Raw genomic sequence first — 21572 nt, forward strand, 5'->3', positions numbered from 1 at the left:
GCTATGTTTCAATTGCAAGTTTATTGTTTCGTATCCAAAAAATTTGTCGAGGGTTTTTTAAATTTTGTAATATTTCACTTGGTATCCATTCTGAAGTGGCTCTTAAATATTACAGCCTGGCGCCTAGATCTAAAATTAGTTTTTTTGTGTGCCCTATCTACGTGATATATAACAAAGATACGCCCCCCAAATTATCAGTCATCTTGAATAATTTAATACTATTTATAAAATTATTAATTTATTTATTTTAATACTGATAAACATTTTTTTTAAGCAATTCAATTGTACCTGAAAACGTTTTCAATCTTTTATAATAAATATATATAGAGAAAACTTTCGTCACTCGAAAGGTGGTTCGAAGAGTCCCTAGATCGAAAGAAAGTTGATAAATCTAGTAGCGTTTTCAACGAATATTGAAGTGAAACTTCTTTACTCGCACCACTCAAAAAATAAATACAAAGAGTGAATCGGTAAAAAACGTTACGTCATCACCTTTTTCGAATTTCGAACCACCTAATTTTGTAATAGGTACATTAAATTTAATTATTTTTTACATATTTTCAAAAATGTATATAATTTTTATAGCACAAAAATTTAGATAACACATCTGATCATTTCTCGTAACTTATCACTTTCGAAAATAAAAATAGCAAAGGCAAGCTGTCGTGTAACCGGTACTTATTAAATTTAGGCCGTTTATTTGATTAAAACATTTTGAACTTTATTTACGGGTCTATTTATTTCAAATCGTAGCGTGTAGCAAAAGTTATGAGCTTACCAGTAAAGCCTTAATATACTATTGACCTATTTGGAGAATTAAAGGCGTTTCAAGTAAAAATGAATTCTTCAATTGGTCCTTCAAGCCGGATGCATATTTTAAGTGTGATGGAATTATCTGTTCGTAATTAAAAAAAAAAAAAAAAAACAGATCTATTTCATTCACTCATAATTGATATAATATATACATTGCTTTCTCTCTCTCTCTCAATTAATATTTTTTCTTTGTTTATATTCGGTAACATGACTATTAACTTTACGTTCGGCTGAACGTAGCTCTCTACGCTGTCTACGTTCCTTTTCTAAATGTGCTAGACTTGTACGTGCAGCCGCATCATAACGCTGTGATAATGATGTTTCAGTGTTCGCCAATCGTGGTATGTGTCCGGTGTAACCAGCTATCGGTGGTGAATTCGGTGATAAATGATGATCTAAAATTTCTATATATTAAAATTTTTTATGTTATTACCTAAAATATTCATCAAATCTGAACTGAAGAGTTCAGAATAATTTTACGCTGGCCTGTTTGATCCTGTTCAAGTAAAAATAAATACATTACCTTTGAATCGTGTTTGTTTCTTCACTGAATAATCTTTCATTTGTTTTGAAACATCATCACGTCCTCGAATCGGTTCCATTTGTGGGGCACTTCGAGCCCGCCGTTCACTCTCAAATCGTCTACGTTGTTCGTATAATCGTGCACCGAATTCGGCCATACAATCATCGGCAGCTCTTACATATGATTTACCATAACGAAAACTTAATCCAGGTATATAACCTAAAATAAAAAGAAAATACTTCGGTTAGGTATCAATGTTTCTATTTCTAAGGGTTTCAAACTTCGGACTAAAATTAAATATACCGAGCGTTTGATTCAAACTTTTTCATAGTACATTTCAGTATGAAAGAGTACATACATATGTGTGCGTATTAAGCAATGTGTATAAGAAATACACAGCATAGTAGTAAAGCATATAAGCACACAGAATAGTAGTTTACCGTCACACAAGTCAAAGCGGACCAATCTCTCTTTCGTACGAAGTTACAACATATGCCAGAAAGCATATCTATAATAATATCTCTTTCTTATACATATTGCTTCATGTGTACATATGTATATACCGGATATAACTTACCAGTGTAACCTAAAATATATCTACGACTTCTATGCTGTACAACATTATCTTTGGTAGTACCATTTTCACGTAAAGGAACCCCCGTAGGACGTGAACCATGTATGGCTGCAGTCGATGTTGCTGCTGTTTGTTGACGACTTGGTTGTAATGTTTCTGCATTACGATGTCGATACGGTTCACGTTGTACTCGTTTCATGATTTTTTGATCACTAAATTCCTGCACAAAGTGAAACATAAAAATAAATTTTTAAAAGAAAAGAACATAATTCGCGAAATAATTTTCTTAAAATCCTAAAATGAGTTTGAAGTAAAAATTTAGTCTCTAATTCCATTATAATTTAATTTTGATAGGCGTATAATAAATTTCAAGGTCACTTTTCATGCGGATATTCAAATATGTCGATACGGGTAAAATGATCCCCTTTATACAGGTGAAATGATCCCTATTTTGTGTGTAAATTTATAATAGTTTAATAGGTAAATTTATAATAGTCTTGATTATGTTGATTTAGATGATTTTACCAGTGATTTTTGTGTTCGTCGTTGATGCAATTGAAAAAAAAAAAAAAATTAATATTTTATGTGAACTGTTTGGGTAAAAGCTCAATGGGATCATTTTACCCAATATTCATAGAAGGTCAGTAAAATGATCCCTTCTGAGTAATATTGAATAGTTACTAAAAATTAAAACAAATGAAAAGAAATTTGCGTGCTAATATTGCAATGTTGAATAGTTTGGCTATAAATTAGGGAGATCATTTTAGGACACTTTTCCCTAATAATAAGTAAAAACTATTTTGATATTACCAAATAAAATTTTTGGGTCGTGTATGAGACGTTTAAAATTAGAAATGTAAAATTATTTTTTTAGATTTTTATCAAATAATAAAAGTGATGTATGAATGAATGAATAAAAGTGATGTATGAAGATATGAATTAAATTACATTTATATATTTTTTTTACAAGTAATATATTACAACTTCATTAAATATAAATAGATGGGTATATTAAGTTTAGTTTTAAATGTATTCTATGTCATAAGTAAATAAATACTTTCTTCTTTATTGTTTTAATATGATTTTAATTTATATTTTATTTTTAGGTAAATCAGAGTCTTGTTTTGTTTGCAATGCTTTCTTTTTAATCTTCCAATTGTTTTATTGTGTTACGCTTCTCAAGTTTATATATTTTTTTTCCGTCTTGTTGTAGTTTTGTGTTGTTTGATATTAAAATAAACTTTCTATATTATTTAAATATATCAAATTTAATGTATTTTATTATAAAGGATCTTCTATACGAATCTCTTCTTAGTTATGACAGCTAACAACAATATAAAATTGGTCCTTCGAGCCGGATACACAGATAAAACATACTATATTTCATTATTTTTTGGTCATACATAAGAAATAGAACAAAGACCTATAGAATGGACTGCTAATATGGGCAAGAAACAGTATGAGAAGCGAATGTTAGGTTAGTATTTGTTTCTTTTGGCAGAACGGTCAATTTTGTGCGAGTATTGATCAGTCGATTCTCTATGTCTTTGGAATAGAACGATATTTAAGTAGAGTGTAGATAAACATACCTGCATTATTTGTTTTGTATTGGCGCCATAACATTGGCCAAAACGGAATTTTAATGTTGGACAATGACCCGTATATCTGCAAATAAAAAAATACAAAATTATTGAATATTTAAAAAAAATTATTTATTCAATGTGTTGAGATTTACTTTGTGGAATTCCATAATGGATATGTTCTGAAGATGATCCAAGTGATCGAATGTATACATAACAATTAATTTTTCTTTGAAAAATTTTTAAAAAAAAGTGGATTATGCAAATAAATTTACATATACAAATATTACATTTGTTGTTTTAAAATGTATTAAATGAATTACTACTAGATTAATACAGTCATGGTAGAATTATGTATTTAGGTCAAATTTGACTTAATGCATGCCGAAAATATGGTCGCAGTTACGCTTTTTTTGCGCTTCCATGGGTAAATAATATCTTTGATTCTTTGTTTCACCGTAACGCTTAGTTTTTCCAACTGCATTAAAAATATTATAGGTATTTTTTATTCCTTTAAAAAATTCCATGATTTATCCCTCATTTTAAAGCTTATCATGCTGGCGAAAATTAGATTCACGGTCTAAATTTGTTTCATTTAGGAAAAAACACGCCAGAGAAATAATATTAAGACTTAATTTTGTTTATTATGTGATTTTTGTATCATACCTGTAATAAAATTGCCTATAGATAAAAAAAGTAAATTATCACTTAATTATTAATTATCTAGGCTGTTTCTAACACTGCGAAATTTCGCACGGGTCGAACTAGTAAATACAAAATAAATAAATATAATTATTTTGTTACAAAATCAAGGCTATTTATCATTGTTAAATAATAACAATATAATTAATTAACAATCAATTGTGAATTGTTGTAAACCATTGTTAAATGTTTACAATAATATTATAATTATGATTATCATGATTATTGTTTAAAGGTCACCATCAATCAAAGTTAAATAGTTAAATGAAGCAGGTGGGTGTGCACAGATTCAAAAAAAAAACTCATTTAATTTTGAATTAAATTGATTTTGATTTATTTTCATATAAAAAGTTTAAACAAAAAATTCTTGGAAAAGGCTAATTTTTGGGAAAAGGCTAGAGTTTCTGCACCGACCTTGCTTACAATCGAACACTGAACATAGCAAATTAACCTCAAAATTTCAGGAAAACAGCAGTTACCTCAAATTTTCAACTTTGATTAATTTTCGAAAAATGAAGCAATTGAGTTGCAATTTTGGGAAAAGATGTAACTTATGATCATAAAAAAGGTTGGAAAAATTTAGCCCGATACATAACCTTAATTTTGAGAAAAACAGCTCATACAGTTTATGCAACTTTTTTAAATGCACTTTCGGATAGTGCGAACGGTTTCTTTTTTCGAAACCTGATTATGAGCCGAAATATTAGAAAACAAAAATGCAAAAAACTCGAAAAAATCGAGATTTTCATCATTACAAGGTACAACATTTGAAAATTTCAGTTTTTTTCAGGTTATTTTTTTCAAAATCTGAATTCCCACAAGATTTGTGCATGGTTATTTCATTCCGGTAGGGCTTAAATTGTGTTTTCTAGAAAGCGAATGCTAATGACTCCAGGACTGGTACAAATCATACTTGACCTTGAAGAGAAAATTCTCTAAAAATAAATTAGACAAACAAAATAATAAAATAATATTTCCTTCAGTTTTTTTGTTTTTAAATAAACTAATCAATGTCAAATATCAAATTAAATTTTATATTTTAACAAGAAAAAAATAAGCATTTAAATGATTTTATTAAAAGAATATTTACCAAAAAAACAAATTGATATTTATTGCGTGTGTCTGTCTGTCTGTCTGTACGTTTGATGTTTACCTCCACCTCCACAATAGTTGTATGTCAATGTAGGTAACAGTGTGTGTTAACTTTGATTTAAAAATTATTATTTTTGCTAAACAATTTATTTCGTGATTAAATTCGTTTATTTTAATTTCCTTTGCTATTTAAAAGTTTATGTATATTTTTTTTATTATTAATATATTTGTTATTATTTATTTTTCTTTAATAAAAGTAAATTTGTAAGGTATTTGTATCGTGTGTTGGAAAAATAGTTTAACAAACAAAATTATGATATATATATATTTCGTTTCCGTTTACTTGTCACTGATTGTACATTTATATGTGATATGAAGTGAAAAGTTATATTTTCACTTTTACTTTAAATATTTATGGTGTTTTATAATTTAAATTTTTATTTTGCCGCATTTTCGAAACAAAATTTGGGAATTTGGGAAACAGAACAGGACTCCACCATGGAATTTTTTTTGAAATCCACTAAATTCTTTTCAGCTGTGATGCCAGTTTTTCGCTAGCTATCACTAATGTGTTTTTTTCCGGGACCAGGACTCCACATTCTTGAAACCTATTAGAGCAAGGTTAATTTTGATCACAAATTTGAAAAGTATGACCCAAATTTAGTAGGATTACATACTGGGTTTATTAAAATTGGATAAAAATTGGATATGATAGAGAAAAATTAAATTTTTGAATTCTGTTGACGTCACAAAGTTAAAAAATTCGATTTTTTTGATAACACAGGCAAATATTATCCGTTCTTATTGGAATTTTTTTGAAACCCACTAATTTTGGGTCATTATTTTCAGCTGTGATGTTAGTTGTTCGCTAGCTATTACTAATGTGCTTAATTTCGGGACCAGGATTCCACATTCTTGAAACCTATTAGAGCTAGGTTAATTTTGATCACAAATTTGAAAAGTATGACCCAAATTTAGTTTGATTACATACTTAGTTTAACAAAATTGGATAAAATTTGGATGTGGTATGTAAATTGTAACCGTATAGAAGTGCCCTTATAATTTATTTATAAATTTATAAAATCACATTGGTTTATAATTAAAACAAACTAATTAACTGATAATAATAAATCTTAATGACTATCTATCATTTTAATATTATCGTGTACAATATTATACAATAAATATGAATCAATATAGATCACTTCCCTGCGTCAAAAATATGAAAAATATTTCTATCAGGATAAAGCCTTGCACACCTAGTCTATATTGTACCAAATAAAGTACAATATTCACGTAATCAAGAATTTTGATTGAGAATTGTGTTATAACTTGGCAATATAAGACGAAAAGTAAGAAGAAAAGTAAACAATTTGTCTTTTAAAAAACAATTTTTTAATCGTTATTTTTCGTGGTAAACATGATTGATAATTATCGAAGTAAGGCCAACTTATGACTGCCATATTGAATGCTTGTGGTCGTCAATAATTTTCCACAATAATAAGATTTATGTATACAAATTTAATATTAGAATGATTCGATTTAATTGAATCAGAACTGTACTCTAAAGGTAATAAAATAAAGATAATGATATTGATATCAGGAACTGAATGAATTGTAGATAATAGATAATTCCTATTGTAATAATGAATATAAAAATTTTGTACAAACAAGTACAAAACACGGACTAATGACTAACTAACTTGTACCTAATAAGTAATAAATAATTTTTATATTATTTATTATTCAGAATCAAATCAGTTATAGTTATATAAAACCATTGAACCATTTTTAATATCAAATATTTTTATAACAATCTTAATATTTATTATATAGAGTGTCCCCCTAAATTACACACACACAAAATTTTGAATTTCCTATGAAATTCTAAAAAAAAAAAAACGTTCTTCGGGAACGTTTCTTGAATAATATTCGGGAAAAAATTTCATTTTTATAATAAGCAAAGTTGTAGAACATAAAGTTGACTATACTTTATTATCAGACCAGCTTTTCGCTAAGAAAACTTTGGTTTTTGACGCTTTTACAATATCTTTAGAGCATTTTATTACATTTACGTCATACAAATTGCCTAATTGACTACACAACAGCCGGACCTGATAATTACATCTACCTAAAATCAGTGTTAGTTAGGAATAATTATTAGAAGGATGATTCAGCAGCACATTTTAAAATCGTTTTGATATTAACAGGAAAAAAATTCGCAATAGTTTTTGGGTGTCTTTAGAATGGTGGGGTCCGGGACACTTGCCCACAATGCCCAATGGGAACGAAAGACTTGGTGACACCCTGTATATTAATAATATATTATTTTATTTTATAATAATTCTCTATCTTGTGTTATTCACCGATTGGAACGAAACAAAACTTTAATAACAACAACAAAAAATCAGCCATATCAAAACTATAGCAGAAACAGATAAAATATACACATTTTTATTTTATAGTTAAGTGTGAATAGAACTAATCCATATGCGTACATACAATAATACAGCAATAGCAAACGCATAATAAATTAGTATTCCGTATTCAGATATATATTCTGCTGTCATAGTTAAAAAAAACCCTAATAAACCTATTAGCATGTTTAAACCTTTTATTTTTTTACCTACTCATGTGGTTGTGACAATCACATCAATCAGTATTTTGTTATAATACTTATAAGTGGTAGAACCCATCAAAAACATATTTTTTAAAACTATGTTGCATTTCAAAATAATAATATTTGATATTTGTTAAACAGTATATTACTTTCATACAAACAACTCATGCGTTTGTGTCAACTTCACCACTCAACTCCGTACGGTAGTTGTATCACTTTTGTGGCACCATTCGCCATATATAATCTCGCGATGAGGTTGAGACAACTTCATATCGGTTGGTATTAAGGATTTTTTCTTCAGTAAATGTCCGTAATTTCATACTAGTTTATTGTGGATTTTTATCTACAGACCTTGAATGTGTATCTAGGAACTAGGAACACACACAGTTTGAACTATTTTATCTATTTATAATACAAAACAATTTGCGTTACCTACATTTTATTTTAAATAAGCTAGTAAAGTAATTTAGTTTATGTATGATAACAGCATTATAAAATATTTTGCATGGAACTTACACAATCCCTCATCCTTACAACATTACCCTTATCCTTATCGCTTGTGATTTATTAATATACAGCGTGTCCTAAAACTGACGTATACGAAGTGCAGGGTGATAAAATTATATTATTATTGATGATTGAAGAGCTATTTCTATATAATCAAATTTATAAGCATCACTTGCACACAATATATTATATATTTTTGTAGTTGCGTGGTGTTTTAAAGCTAAAAATAACACATTATTTGACTACAAAGCATGTATTTAGTTTATATATGTATGTACCGTGCAATAAACCAAAACTTTTTTACAATACTGTAGGTTTACAATCAAATTGTCATATAAAAGTGATACAGTAAATTTTTGCCTCAAATCATTGTATATATTTCTAACTTCAAAATTGGCCAAGTCTCATAAAAAGGGGGTGAATTTCCTGAAATCCCTTCTTATTACATACTAACGTCACTTAATGCTTCTAGGCACCGTGGCTTCTAGGCACCAATTTCTTCGTTTTTACATAATATATAGATAGCTTTCATTCTCAAAGTTGAAAACGATTATTTTCGAATCCAAAAATTGCAAAGGAACTGTCTATATAGAATTGCATCCTCAACATCGTTCTACTCTTCGTATACGATACTTTTAGAACACTCTGTATTAGAATATAGGTAAACTTCGTTGTTGGTGGTATTTTCTTTGTGTTTTTATACAAAAGATAAATAAATTTTTCAATTTTTAATTAACAAATCATTTTCCAATAACATGCCATCTTGATATGCATATTTTATTACACGTGTTTATTGGAAAATGTTTCAATTATTTAATTATTTTATTATTGAATTTCATGGAAAATTTTAAACTATACATATTTAATTGTTTAAATATATTATGTATACTGAATTATATTGTATTTAGCAAAACAAAAGTATAAAAAAAGTACATACTATACAATTTGCGTTCTTACGGGTATATAGTGATGTTTACGAAAAAATGTTTCAAACAAAAGTTGTTAATTTTTTTATAAGAAACATCTTTTATTTTTAAACTTTTGTTCTATCTCTAACGGTTTACAAGATGGTTTCTACGGACCCAAGACCCAATTGACCTATGTTGCTCATTTACGAACTCGATCTCACTTTTTACTTGTCCTCAGCATGCTATATAAATTTCAGCTTGATATCTCTTTTCGTTTTTGAGTTATCGTGATGACAGACGACAGACAAACGACAGAAATGCAGACAACCGTAAATGGACTAATTAGGTGATTTTATGAACACCTATACCAAAATTTTGTTGATAGCATCGATATTTTTAAGCGTTACAAACTTGGGACTAAACTTAGTATACCTTGATATATTTCATAAACATGAAATAATAAACAAATTATAAAACAGAAATTAAAGAAAATACCAAATGAAATAAAATTTAAATAAAAAAAACAAGAAATAATAAAAAAAAAAAAAAAAAAAAAAAAAAAAAAAAATAAACCAAAATTAACAATAAAAAAATAAAAATAAAGAAAAAATGAAAAAATTTCGAATAATGAAAAAATAAAACATAAATAGAAAGGATAATATAACAAAAAAAAAAATAAATAAATAAATAAATAAAAAAGTACAAACCCAGGAATAAATCCATCGGTACGTTGCTTAAAGAAAATTGTTTGTTCATTCGGAAAACAATCCAAATACATAATATCAACCAAAAAAATCAATTAAAACAAATTTTTAATTTAACACATAACCGGTGTTTTTTATCTTTTTGATTTTAACACGTGTGTGATGTATGAAAATAATTAAAAAACAAACAAAATGATCTACTACAAATGTTTTTAATATTATCATCATCATCATCATTGTTGTTGTTGTTGAATGTCATTGTAATCTTACATCAACAATCAAATTAAACATCTATATTAAAGTGCATTTATAAGAAAGTTGTAAATACGCACCCTGGAATATGATTTCCAGATAATTGTGAATAAAATAATTCTCGTTCACGTGGTAACACTACCGAATACATTATCACGTTGTTAGAACTGTTATTTATCACTGTGGAAAAACTTTATTCATTAATCAACCGCCAAAGTTTTTTTTTTTTTCTAAACGGTACTTTTTATTTTATAAGAAAAAAAATAATTTTTATAGTTTTTGCATCAAAGTGTTTTTTTATATAATTTTATGTACAGAATGATTCATGAAAAATAGCGTAATTAGTTGTGAACAAACTTGAACAAAGATGTGCCTAACTGTGCGCCCCCTCCTGGGCCATATCTTTATACGGACGGGTCAAGAGCCGGAGATCTATCTGGTGCAGGGGCTTATGGATCCAGAATAAAGGAATCGAGAGGTTCCCAGATCTGTAACTCGAAAGATTACAGTGGGACACACATCAGCATGTGACTAACTTTTCGCCCACTCCTGGACCGTATCTTTATACGGATAGGTAAAGAGTTGGAGATCTATCTGGTGCATGGCTTATGGACCTAGAATAATGGAATCGAGAGCTGCCCAGATCTGTAACTCGAAAGGTTACAGTGGGACACATCAGCATCTTCTCAGATAGTCAGGCCGCCCTTCAAGCTCTTTAGGCGTCAAGATTTCAATAGAGGATAGTCTATGAATTCTTCGAGGAACTAAATCACCTGCCACTGAACAACACAGTCAGGCTGATCTGGGTACCGGGTCATCCTGGCGTTAAAGGGAATGAAACAGGAGAATCGTTGGCACGAGAAGGGTCGTCTAAACCGCCTCTTTCACCTGAACCTGTCATTCCCAAAGCAAGATGCTCCGCAATTTACCGAATCAAAAAAGGCATGACAAGTCCATCTAGACTCCTGAGACCTCAATTTTTCCACTAATTCAGTGGAGCCTTTAATTGGAAATTTCCTTTTATTCAGTGTATGACTTTGAAAATTCTCCAAAAACACATTTAGAACCTGAATAAGTTTTGGTTTTTCCATCGATAAATTTCATATAAGCCCTATTACAAAAATAGCAAATTATTCGAAAAATTTCGCCCACTTATCATGAAGCATTCTGTACCAAAATTAATTAGAGCACAATTAACTTTGCTCTCACATAACAAATTTTCTACTAGATCGATAAATCTTTATTGACAACTAATATGCTCTGAAATTTCAAATTTTTTGGACCAGGGTTGTCCCCGCAAAGTTCCTGGAAGTCGATAGAAAAATTTTTCATTACGAAGAAAACATTCGTCGATAGACAAACAGACAGATACAATAATGATTTAAAAAAATATTTTCTGGGGGTAAATTTTTTTCTTTTTTTATGAATTAAATTCGACCGTTAAAAATGAACAGGTGTCACTATTTTAAAAACTTTCTTATCGAAAAAATTCTACCTAAAAAAAAATCACTCAAACACAAAACAAAACATTAAATTTCACTTCACAAACAAAAAAATAACCCAACCATTTTTTTACAAAACCACTTAAAATTTAAAAGCAAACTTCCGAATGATTTAATAGGCCCATTATTATAATTTTCCCATTGTTATGATTTCAAAAGCATTCGTTCGCATTGTAAATGGGATCGAATCGGTCGCTTCGGCGTCGAGTCGCGTCTGTGTATAAAAATGCACTTAAAATACTAACTGACAAAACACTGTTTTTATTATAAAACGAACCACCACTAGGCCACGCCAGAGAGTTTTATGAAGTCTGTCATATAAAAATGAATTGAACATGTGAGGTGAACAGAACACGGAACACAACGGAACGGACTGGTAATAAGCGGAGCGCTGCAATATAATGTTGGAAACACGCGAATCCAAATAATCATACACAACAACACAAAACAGCACAGGTAAATTTATTTCTTGTTTATTGTTATGATAAATACACCTGAGTTTTTAGCATATTTGATACAAATAGTTAGTGATTTCATTCTGAAAACCAAAATTTCATGATTTTTTTAGTTGATCCAGAACCAGGTTTAATTAACAGTCATTTCAGACTGACGGGAAATTTAAAAGGTTGTTATTAAGGTAGTGGCAGATGTCTCATTTTCTCTGTCACTGCCCAGCTCTTGGCACGAGGAGGTGAACTCACTTGAGCCAGCCTTTCTTTGACGATCTCTCCGACCTGAAGTTCGTTGACCTCACAGCACTCCAGGTGTTCAAAAAAAGCTCTAAATGGTTCATGGAGTAGTGGCCGGGGATGGGCCAACGGTATCACAACGGACCCTATGGTCTAAGTGTGTCCCACGCCAGGACAGGCACTCTAACCTAATCTGGCCTAACCTAATCTAGCCTAACCTAATCTAACCTAATCTAACCTAAGATAGTGGCAACTTTTTGTACCATACTCTGCAATTTTGTACGATGATTTCCGTAACATCTGGATCGTCGAAGTTAAACTTGGCGAAAACGTATTATCGGACAGGACGTCTAAAATTCGATCGAAGCACTCGATATCTGCAATGTAGTGCTTTTAAATGTTTACCAAATGCTTCGCGCTCTAGCAGTTTTTCCTGCTGCAACAGTGACGAATGAACGCTTCTTTTCAACTTTGCGTCGTCGTCGTTGAAAACATAGCTTAGATCGATAATGTCTGAAGATCGGAAAGATACAGGCAGAAACTTGCCTCAGTCCAAAGACCAGCCGTACTCCAGATTACCTGTACGTAACCCGCAGTCTCCGAAGCAGTGATGCTAGTCATTTCAAAGGTAATTCCGATCGGTTTACAAACTGTTGAGCGGAAAGAACTATACCAGCTCCGAATGATAGGATAGCTGAAAGATGAACGAAAAGCAATTGTAAGTAAGCAATTTGACCATGAGTGGCAAGAACGGTGACAAACGTCCACAACAAGTAGATTGATAGCGAGGCTCATCCCAAAACTAAACATCTAGATCAGGGCTTCTTAAACTTTTGTAATCCACGACCCCATTTATGATTGCGAGTTTCTTGACGACCCCATACAAATATAAAAGAAAAATAAATTAATATTTTTTGATGATTTATTTATTAGGTAACAATATACATATACATATGAAAATATATAAGTTTAGAATTCGTTTTGAAACATACAAAAATCTAAAATTATAAATTGCAAAAAAAAATTATAAAATTGTATTTATTACCACTTTTGGATTCTGACCGTCTTAATTCTCTCGAATATATTCAAGTAGTTGCGTGGTAAGTTTTAAATTAAAGTATAAGTTAAAAATTTAATGAGATGGATGTGCCTGTTTTTTATTGCATAACAAATCAAATTGGGATTTAATATGTGTTAAAGCTGTTTCTTCAGCAATAAAACCTAGAAATTTTGTTCATAATTATTTCTAGGGATTATTTCGGCTTTTAGAGATTGACAAAAATAAATTTATATTTTTTATTAATTCCAATAACATTTCATAATTCATAGTAAATGTTATTCAAGTTATTATAATACTCTTAATAGAAATGCAGGTACAAATAATCTTTCCGAACTAGAAGATTTTATGATATATTTATCTACGATAATTGTTATTTTATCTTTAAATTGTATTTATCTTAAAATTTTATCTTTAAATTGTATTTTTACCTCTCGCGACCCCAGAATTTTGCTACGCGACCCCAAATGGGGTCGCGACCCATAGTTTAAGAACCCCTGATCTAGATAGAACGCGAACACGCAGAAATAAAATAATTTTCTTCCTAATAAAATTCCTATCAACAGCGAATGGGACTGAGGAGTAGTACTATATTTTCCCGTAAATGATGGGCCGTGGAGAGAAAAGTTGCGTGGGATATCCTGTGAGAATCACCAACCCCCAAAATGTATATAGATAGGCATACATATGTCTATCTATCAATAAAAAACAGAATCCTAAGAAAACGTAATTTTTCGGGAACGTCCTTAATCAGGAAGTTATTGATCTGATCTCTAAATGTTATAATCTATGACAGATTATTAGTTTTATTGTTTAGTGGAGGTGAACATAACTATAATATACAAAGTACCCACAAACAAACGTAGTTAGAGGAGACCATGTGTGGGAGAGTGGGAGCGAGGGGAAAGTACTATCAAGGGAACGAAGGGGATCATGATTATATTATTGTAGTATTTTGATTGTCATATGATAGAATGAGACCGATGGAGGAATAGTGATAGATTGTTTTTATACAGAGTGTTAAAAAAACTTTAACAAACACCTGCTTATTGCTAAATTTTAGAGTTCCTTGAGGATCGATAGTCATACGTTACACGCTTCAAAAAGTAAAGAAGTCAACTTTTTTTAAGTACCTAATCTTTACTAATATTATAAAGCTGCAGAGTTTGTTTCTTTGGGGGTAAGTGAAAGTGTCCAAGGAAACGGGCAGGCTACTGCTTCTTAGCAAATAACTTGAAATCCTGCGAAAGGGATTGAAAGTTGGATTACTTTTTCAGACTAATATTCCAGAAACTTGTCATTCAATCGTAAAAACTAATGATTTGATTAGTATTTTTCAAAATACCTATCTCCGAAATAAAAACTTTCCGTACACGATATCAGAAGAATAATTAATCTAATCGTTAAATGGACCCGATTTTAGTACTTTTTGAATCAAAATTACGCTATTTACAAAGTTTTAGTAAAGTCCGATGCATAAAAATTTTGCTAAAATCGAAACATCTGTTTTGAATATAGAACTTTTTAAAAATCAGGTCTATTTAACGATCAAACGTGTAGTTTTTGAGATATCGGCCAAATTCGTATATACGAAGGGCTTAATCTCGAAGGAATGTCACTAGATTTCTCAATAGAACCACAATGGCATTAACATTTGGCATTAATTAATACACTGTGATTAATTTTAGAACACAAAATCAATAATTTTATAATTGTAAATCGCAATTACAGCATAAAATTATAAAATAAATGAGGACATAAAAATTAATTTATTATTTTATTCAAAATAAAATCCTAAAATTATGAAATTTTATTATAAAATCATGATTTCTTATTATTATTATGATTATATTTTATAAACAATAATAATTTTCCAAATTTATTTGCAAACACTGCAAAATCCAAACTATTATTGCTTAGAATTCATTCTTCTATCGATAGCCGTCGTAATTTTTAACATAAACTTTTCCACTTACGCGAAGGGGTAGCTCCTAATGAAGTAATTTTATTACGTAATATATAATTATTTGGCACATTCTGTACGCAATTTATTAAAATAATTGTTATAAAATATTGTTTAAAAGTATAAAATTAATTTTGTAGGTAGCTGTGTTAATAAAAACTTGTTATAAACGTGTTAACTTGTAAATTATTAAAACGTGCGTTTAGTTTACACATACCTTGTAATCAATTTTATAAAATTTATTAAGTAAAAGAGCTAAAGAGCTGGCAAACGTCACAAAATAATTGATTTCAAAGCGGCTGTATATATACCTTGATGAAATTGATTTTAAAACGGCTCAATTTTTTCCATACAATCAAAGTTGAGTCTCGATTGTCAAGTTTACTGTTTATAATATTTTAAGGATTTACCGCCCCAAATTTTTGTCGTTTCGGGCGGTTGCACGATCTGCCCAACCCTAGATCGAGCACTGAATGTTCTTCACCCCTTCCTAAATTCAAGACTGAAGAGAAATATCTAAAATTCAGTCGTCTTTAAATTCAATTTCAAAAACGTTGCCAGCCCTTGTACCCAATATTCTGTATAATTGATTTTATATTGAATTTCATTCAATTATATTGTTTAATTAGTTTTATTATTGTTCTAAATTAATTATTAACTAATTAAAAGCAATTATTTAATTAATTAATAATTTTATCGTTACTCTATCAAGTTGTGTGTTGACATACTTAATTTTAATTGATTGATATGATACGTTTTATATTATACAAGGTATCCTGTAATAACAGCATTAAAAACAACACACAAATATAATTAAAAATAATTCTAATTAAAAAAGTGTTCTTAAGTGCAGGTCTCAAAATTATTATAAATTTTCTAGCCTGAAGTATTTGGCATAAAAACTCCCATACACTCTGTACTTATTCCTTATTATACCATGTATACTGGGTGTTCCAAACCACCCGTCCAGGCTGATTATTCTGAATAGTTTTGAAAAAAAATTGAAACGAAAAAACACGTATCAAATATTTTTTGAAACTCTATCTAACCATACCAAAAACACCCTCCACCCTCAACCCCTGTTAGGGGTAGGGGGTGTAACTTGAAAAAATCAAATGGTAACCCCTATTTTTTTCTGCAGATTTGGATTCTTCAGAAGAAAAGACAAACATTTTGTCTAAGAAATTTTTCCCGATTTTCGGTAGATCGCGCTACAATCGACAAAAATCGTTCTTTTAGATTTGGCATAAGAATTGCGCCGTTCAATGACAAAAATCAAAACGAAAAAGTAAAAAAAAATAAAAACACAAACACACAGAACCAAAACAAAAACAAAACAAAAGCAACACAAAAGTTAGAAATTCAACGAAAATAAAAGAGAAGCGAAAATGTCGAATTGCGGTAATTGAGGTAAACCACTAGACAATTGGGAGGATACTAAATAAAGCTCTTAGAAAGAATTAGATATGAATCATTTTAGATTTAATTTTTTTTTCAGACTTTCCAAAATAAAAAAAAACATTTTTACAAAAATAATTTTTCTAAATCATAATAAAATATGAAAAACAAATCAGAATAGTCTTTTCTTCAAAAAACAAAAACAAAATTGAAAATAACTATTCTCGACTCAAAAAACTTTTCTCGCCTTCACTTGAACTGCAATTCTAATGCCAAATCTAAAAGAACGATTTTTGTCGATTGTAGCGTGATCTACCGAAAATCGGGAAAAATTTCTTAGACAAAATGTTTGTCTTTTCTTCTGAAGAATTCAAATCTGCAGAAAAAAAATAGGGGTTACCATTTGATTTTTTCAAGTTACACCCCCTACCCCTAACAGGGGTTGAGGGTGGAGGGTGTTTTTGGTATGGTTAGATAGAGTTTCAAAAAATATTTGATACGTGTTTTTTCGTTTCAATTTTTTTTCAAAACTATTCAGAATAATCAGCCTGGACGGGTGGTTTGGAACACCCAGTATATGAAATATACATAGTATATTAAGTTTAGTCCCAAGTTTGTAACGCTTAAAAATAATGATGCTAGGGAAAAAATTTTGTCATAGGTGTTCATAAAATCACCTAATTAGTCCATTTCCGGTTGTCCGTCCGTTCGTCTGTGGACACGATAACTCAAAAACGAAAAAAGATATCGAGCTGAAATTTTTACAGCGTACTCAGGACGTAAAAAGTGAGGTCAAGTTCGTAAATGAGCATCATAGGTCAATTGTGTCTTGGGTCCGTAAGACCCATCTTGTAAACCGTTAGAGATAGAACAAAAGTTTAAATGTAAAAAATGTTCCTCATCAAAAATTAAACAACTGTTGTCTGAAACATTTTTTCGTAAACATCACTGTTTACCTGTGAGGGCGCCAAATAGGCGGAAATTTTATAATATGTTCTATACTTGATTATCAGTTATGTATGTGTCACATGTTTGTATGTGTTATGTGATAAAGAAATCAACAATGACTATGCATGGTATTTCAACAATTAACTCAGTCAATTGTTTGTTTTCACTTGTTTTTTATTATAAAAATAAAATAAAAAAATAAATAAATTCGGTTGGTCATTGTCATTTTGAATTTTATTCATTGTCAGTTTATAAAACAATTATTAAAATAGTTATTTGATAACCAAAAAAAACCATAAATCTAAAAATATTTTATTTAAATTCAATTTAATAAATTTTTATGACATATTTCAATTAAATTACAACTGAAATGTAACAATGAACTACTACGAATACGATATGCATTTGTATAAAACTTTTATTTATTTAGAAACCCATATTTTTCATACAGAATCGGCTTTTATTTTATTTCCTCGTATGTACAAAGTGTCCCAAAAAAAAGTTCTTTAAATATTTTTTCAATATCGATTTAAAAACAAGCCGTGGGTAGAATCTGGTACGACCCTTGAGGTCCACACGAAAGACTTCCCAGTATAATAAAAATTTATAAAAATTTAAAAAAAATTAAAACTCGAACGACTCGAAACGACTTGGTCGAATTCTATGAAATTATTTTCGGATCATATTGCCGTTAATACGCTTCGATCGGCACCTCAACGAAGTCGATATTATTTTTTGTTCGCGCGATATCGAGCAGGATAAAAATTAAGAAAAAGCTCGTCTGACTCGAAATTGCTCGATCGAATGTTATGATAGTTTAAGTCATTCTGAATAAAAGTTTCCATGGTCACAAGTCATGAAAATGACAGGATTTCAAGTTATCGCTAAATTAAAGTTGGTTAATTGTCAAAAATCATATACGTAGCTGAAAATATTGATCTTAACACTTCATATTATTGATCCACTGACGATTTAATACTGTTTCTTCTTTGAATTTTGTAATATATTCTTCAAAAAAACAAGAATTAAAAAACAACAGCCTTACATTAAAACACATACGTATGCATGTAGTTCAACATATCTGTATATGTATTTGCCTATACATACATAAGAAACTTTTCTTTAGAATTACTTAAACTTCCAAAATTTGAAAAAGTTTGACCGAAATGCAAATTTGTGTGAGGTCTTTTGCGTTTGAGGAATAGCTAAATATAACTCTCAATCCAGCCCTGTATCATATCGTATATAAAGGGTGTTACCATGGTAATATTTATTGTCATTATAGTAAAAGTAATAATGAACATGAAAATAATATAGTAGATATATATGTTACAGTTAAAATTTATAATTGATTCTAATGAAAAACTTATTGAGATTTCACTTCATATTAAAACTGTCAATTATCCTACACAAGCTTTACATTTTCATTCACTTGATACGCCAAAATTTTCAGTGGTGAACGAAAATTTGTTTGTATAAAAATTCAATTCAAAACATCAAGCGCCAAAAACATTACACAGGTAAAAGTATACGTACAGATTTCAAATTTTTATGTTTTTTATGTATTCATTGAGTGTATCAGAATAGGTGGTCATGAATTGTATCTCGTTAAGCATTTTAAAGAAATATTTAATTCGTGGTTCAAAATGATGCTCATGGACGGCGTTGTGAAAATTCATAGACTAAATTCAATGTTTATAAATTATAGCTCATGTGTTTTTCTGATGTATGAGCTATATTATTGTACAGTTTCATTCAAATCCATACAGTTGTTTTTGCGTGAAAGCATAACAAACAAACAAACAAACAACCTTATACTTTCACATTTGCCTTTTTCAAATAAATTTGCCTTTTCTAAATGTCTAGTGAAATTGGTGTTCTCATTTTGACCGTAACAAATATAATGATAGGGTATTAAAAACACACACATGTCATTTTCAATGAATGGAAGATTATTTTTCACGATATGTTCATACACAATACGTTTTTTACTACAATGACTAGACTAGACATTTTCCTGGAAAAACCCATATAAAAATTTAATTTTCATTCATCACCACATAAATAGATTTTCAATTTTAGATAATTTTCTAATTTAATTTATATAAAAAGATCACTTAGAAAAAATTATTATTAAATTGTAAAAGAATGCCTAAATAATTGTTTCTATGAAATAAAATAAATTTTCTACAAATTTTGCTTTAAAATTAAATTAAACAATATTGTCAAAAATAATTTAACCTACAATCAAAAACAAATCTTAAAATAAACAATCCAAGATTTATAAATTCAAAACAATAAAAAATTTTGAAACTTACAATTCAAGTTTGAAAATCAAAAAGAATTCCTATGTTTTTGTTTCTTTTGAAATCACGCACAGATATTTCAATTTAAAATAATTTTAAAAAACAACAATTACAATTTTATTAATTTTGAAAATAACAAATACAATTTTTTAATATATTTTGTAAAAATTGTTTTTATTCAAATCAATGAATATTTTTTAAAATCACAATTATTCAAAATTAATGTCCACATACTATGATGAATAAATTATGAATAAACTAAGGAACATCATTTTATTTTTCTATTTTCTTGTTTGGTTTTATAAATAATAAAAACTTCGTTAATATTTTATGAGAGTTTATGTTTTTTTTGTTAATGTTAAAAACGCCTTCATGTTATATTATAGGCAATGTGTATGACATGAATGTAGGTAAATATGATATGGGTATGACGTATGCGACAAAAGATACGACTACGAACTACGACTACCAGTTGTTGTTCAATTGTTCTTCCGTGTTATTTTATTTTAGTAAAGAAGGGTAATAGAAATAGTACGTTGTGTGGTTAGTAGTTACATAGAGACGATTTGACTATTTTTGGTTTAGGGCCAGATGTAGTATTTGATTGTCATTTTAATACGGTTGGGAATTTAAGATGTTGTTAAGGTTTTGTACAACAACTTTTTCCAAAAATTGGCAGTCACTTATTCATGTATTAAGTCTTGCCAAAATACGAAGCCATCCCTGTTCTTGATTTTCGTGCAAAACGATGTTAAAGTAGTCCGTCTGTTATGTAGTCAACTAGGCAATTTGTATGACGTAATTGTAATAAAATGCTCTAAAAAAATATTGTAAACTAGGCAATTTGTATGACGTAAATATAATAAAATGCTCTAAAAATATCGTAAAAGCGTTTCATCTGGCAAATCTTTAAGTTGACATTAAGTTTAAAATTGATAAAATGAAAAATTTTCCGAACCCATGAAAGAATAGTTTCCAGTCACGAAAATTTTCGCAGAGGAAAAGTTTTTTAAATACCTTCAGTCTTGAAAACAATTCTTGAATTCCCGGACATTATGCCAAATACAATGCTTGACCCTACACTCATGAAATATACAAAAACTAATTGACGATACTCGAGGGGCGTTAGTAGTGTAATCACGTGACAACAAAAAATTATTAAAAAAATGTCTGTAGGGCGTTTACACGTACAATTTGTGAAGTGGTATTCTCATTATTGACATAGAAAAAATAGAAAATGTAACATGTAAAATGGAAATCTGACTGCTTTACAGCAAAAGAATTGAGTTGTATTTTCTGTTTCGAACAAAAGTTGTATTTTCTGAGAGAAAAAAATTTATGTTCTAATTTTTAGTTCGTTAAAACTAAAAGCTTGTTACTTAGCAAGTACTTAAATTTTATTTTTAGACTAATAAAAAACAATTGAATCTCTAA

General features: G+C 29.3%; 1 protein-coding gene across 2 annotated transcripts; it reads right to left on the minus strand.

Annotated features, from left to right (window-relative positions):
- Positions 1-615: 615 nt before the first annotated feature.
- LOC123298987 (UPF0605 protein CG18335-like) lies at positions 616-10148 on the minus strand. 2 transcript variants are annotated; one of them, XM_044881090.1, is made up of 5 exons: positions 10027-10148; positions 3500-3575; positions 1914-2130; positions 1337-1555; positions 616-1208 (listed from the first exon to the last, which is right to left on the minus strand). In XM_044881090.1, exons 1-5 carry the CDS (start codon positions 10095-10097, stop codon positions 985-987), a joined length of 807 nt encoding a protein of 268 aa, XP_044737025.1. In that variant the 5' UTR covers positions 10098-10148; the 3' UTR covers positions 616-984. The 2 variants fall into 2 exon arrangements, with proteins under 2 accessions (XP_044737025.1, XP_044737023.1); XM_044881088.1 differs by having other exon boundaries at positions 616-1217.
- Positions 10149-21572: the final 11424 nt, after the last annotated feature.

This window comes from Chrysoperla carnea, chromosome 4, assembly GCF_905475395.1.
Source record: "Chrysoperla carnea chromosome 4, inChrCarn1.1, whole genome shotgun sequence".
Lineage (NCBI taxonomy): Eukaryota > Metazoa > Arthropoda > Insecta > Neuroptera > Chrysopidae > Chrysoperla > Chrysoperla carnea.

Coding starts and splice junctions, on each gene's coding strand:
- LOC123298987 (XM_044881088.1), bottom strand. CDS start 10,097: ATGTATTTGGATTGTTTTCCGAATGAACAAACAATTTTCTTTAAGCAA. Junction 3,576..10,026: donor ACCGATGGATTTATTCCTGG/GTTTGTACTTTT, acceptor TTTTATTTGCAG/ATATACGGGTCATTGTCCAA. Junction 1,218..1,336: donor GAAACAAACACGATTCAAAG/GTAATGTATTTA, acceptor TTTAATATATAG/AAATTTTAGATCATCATTTA.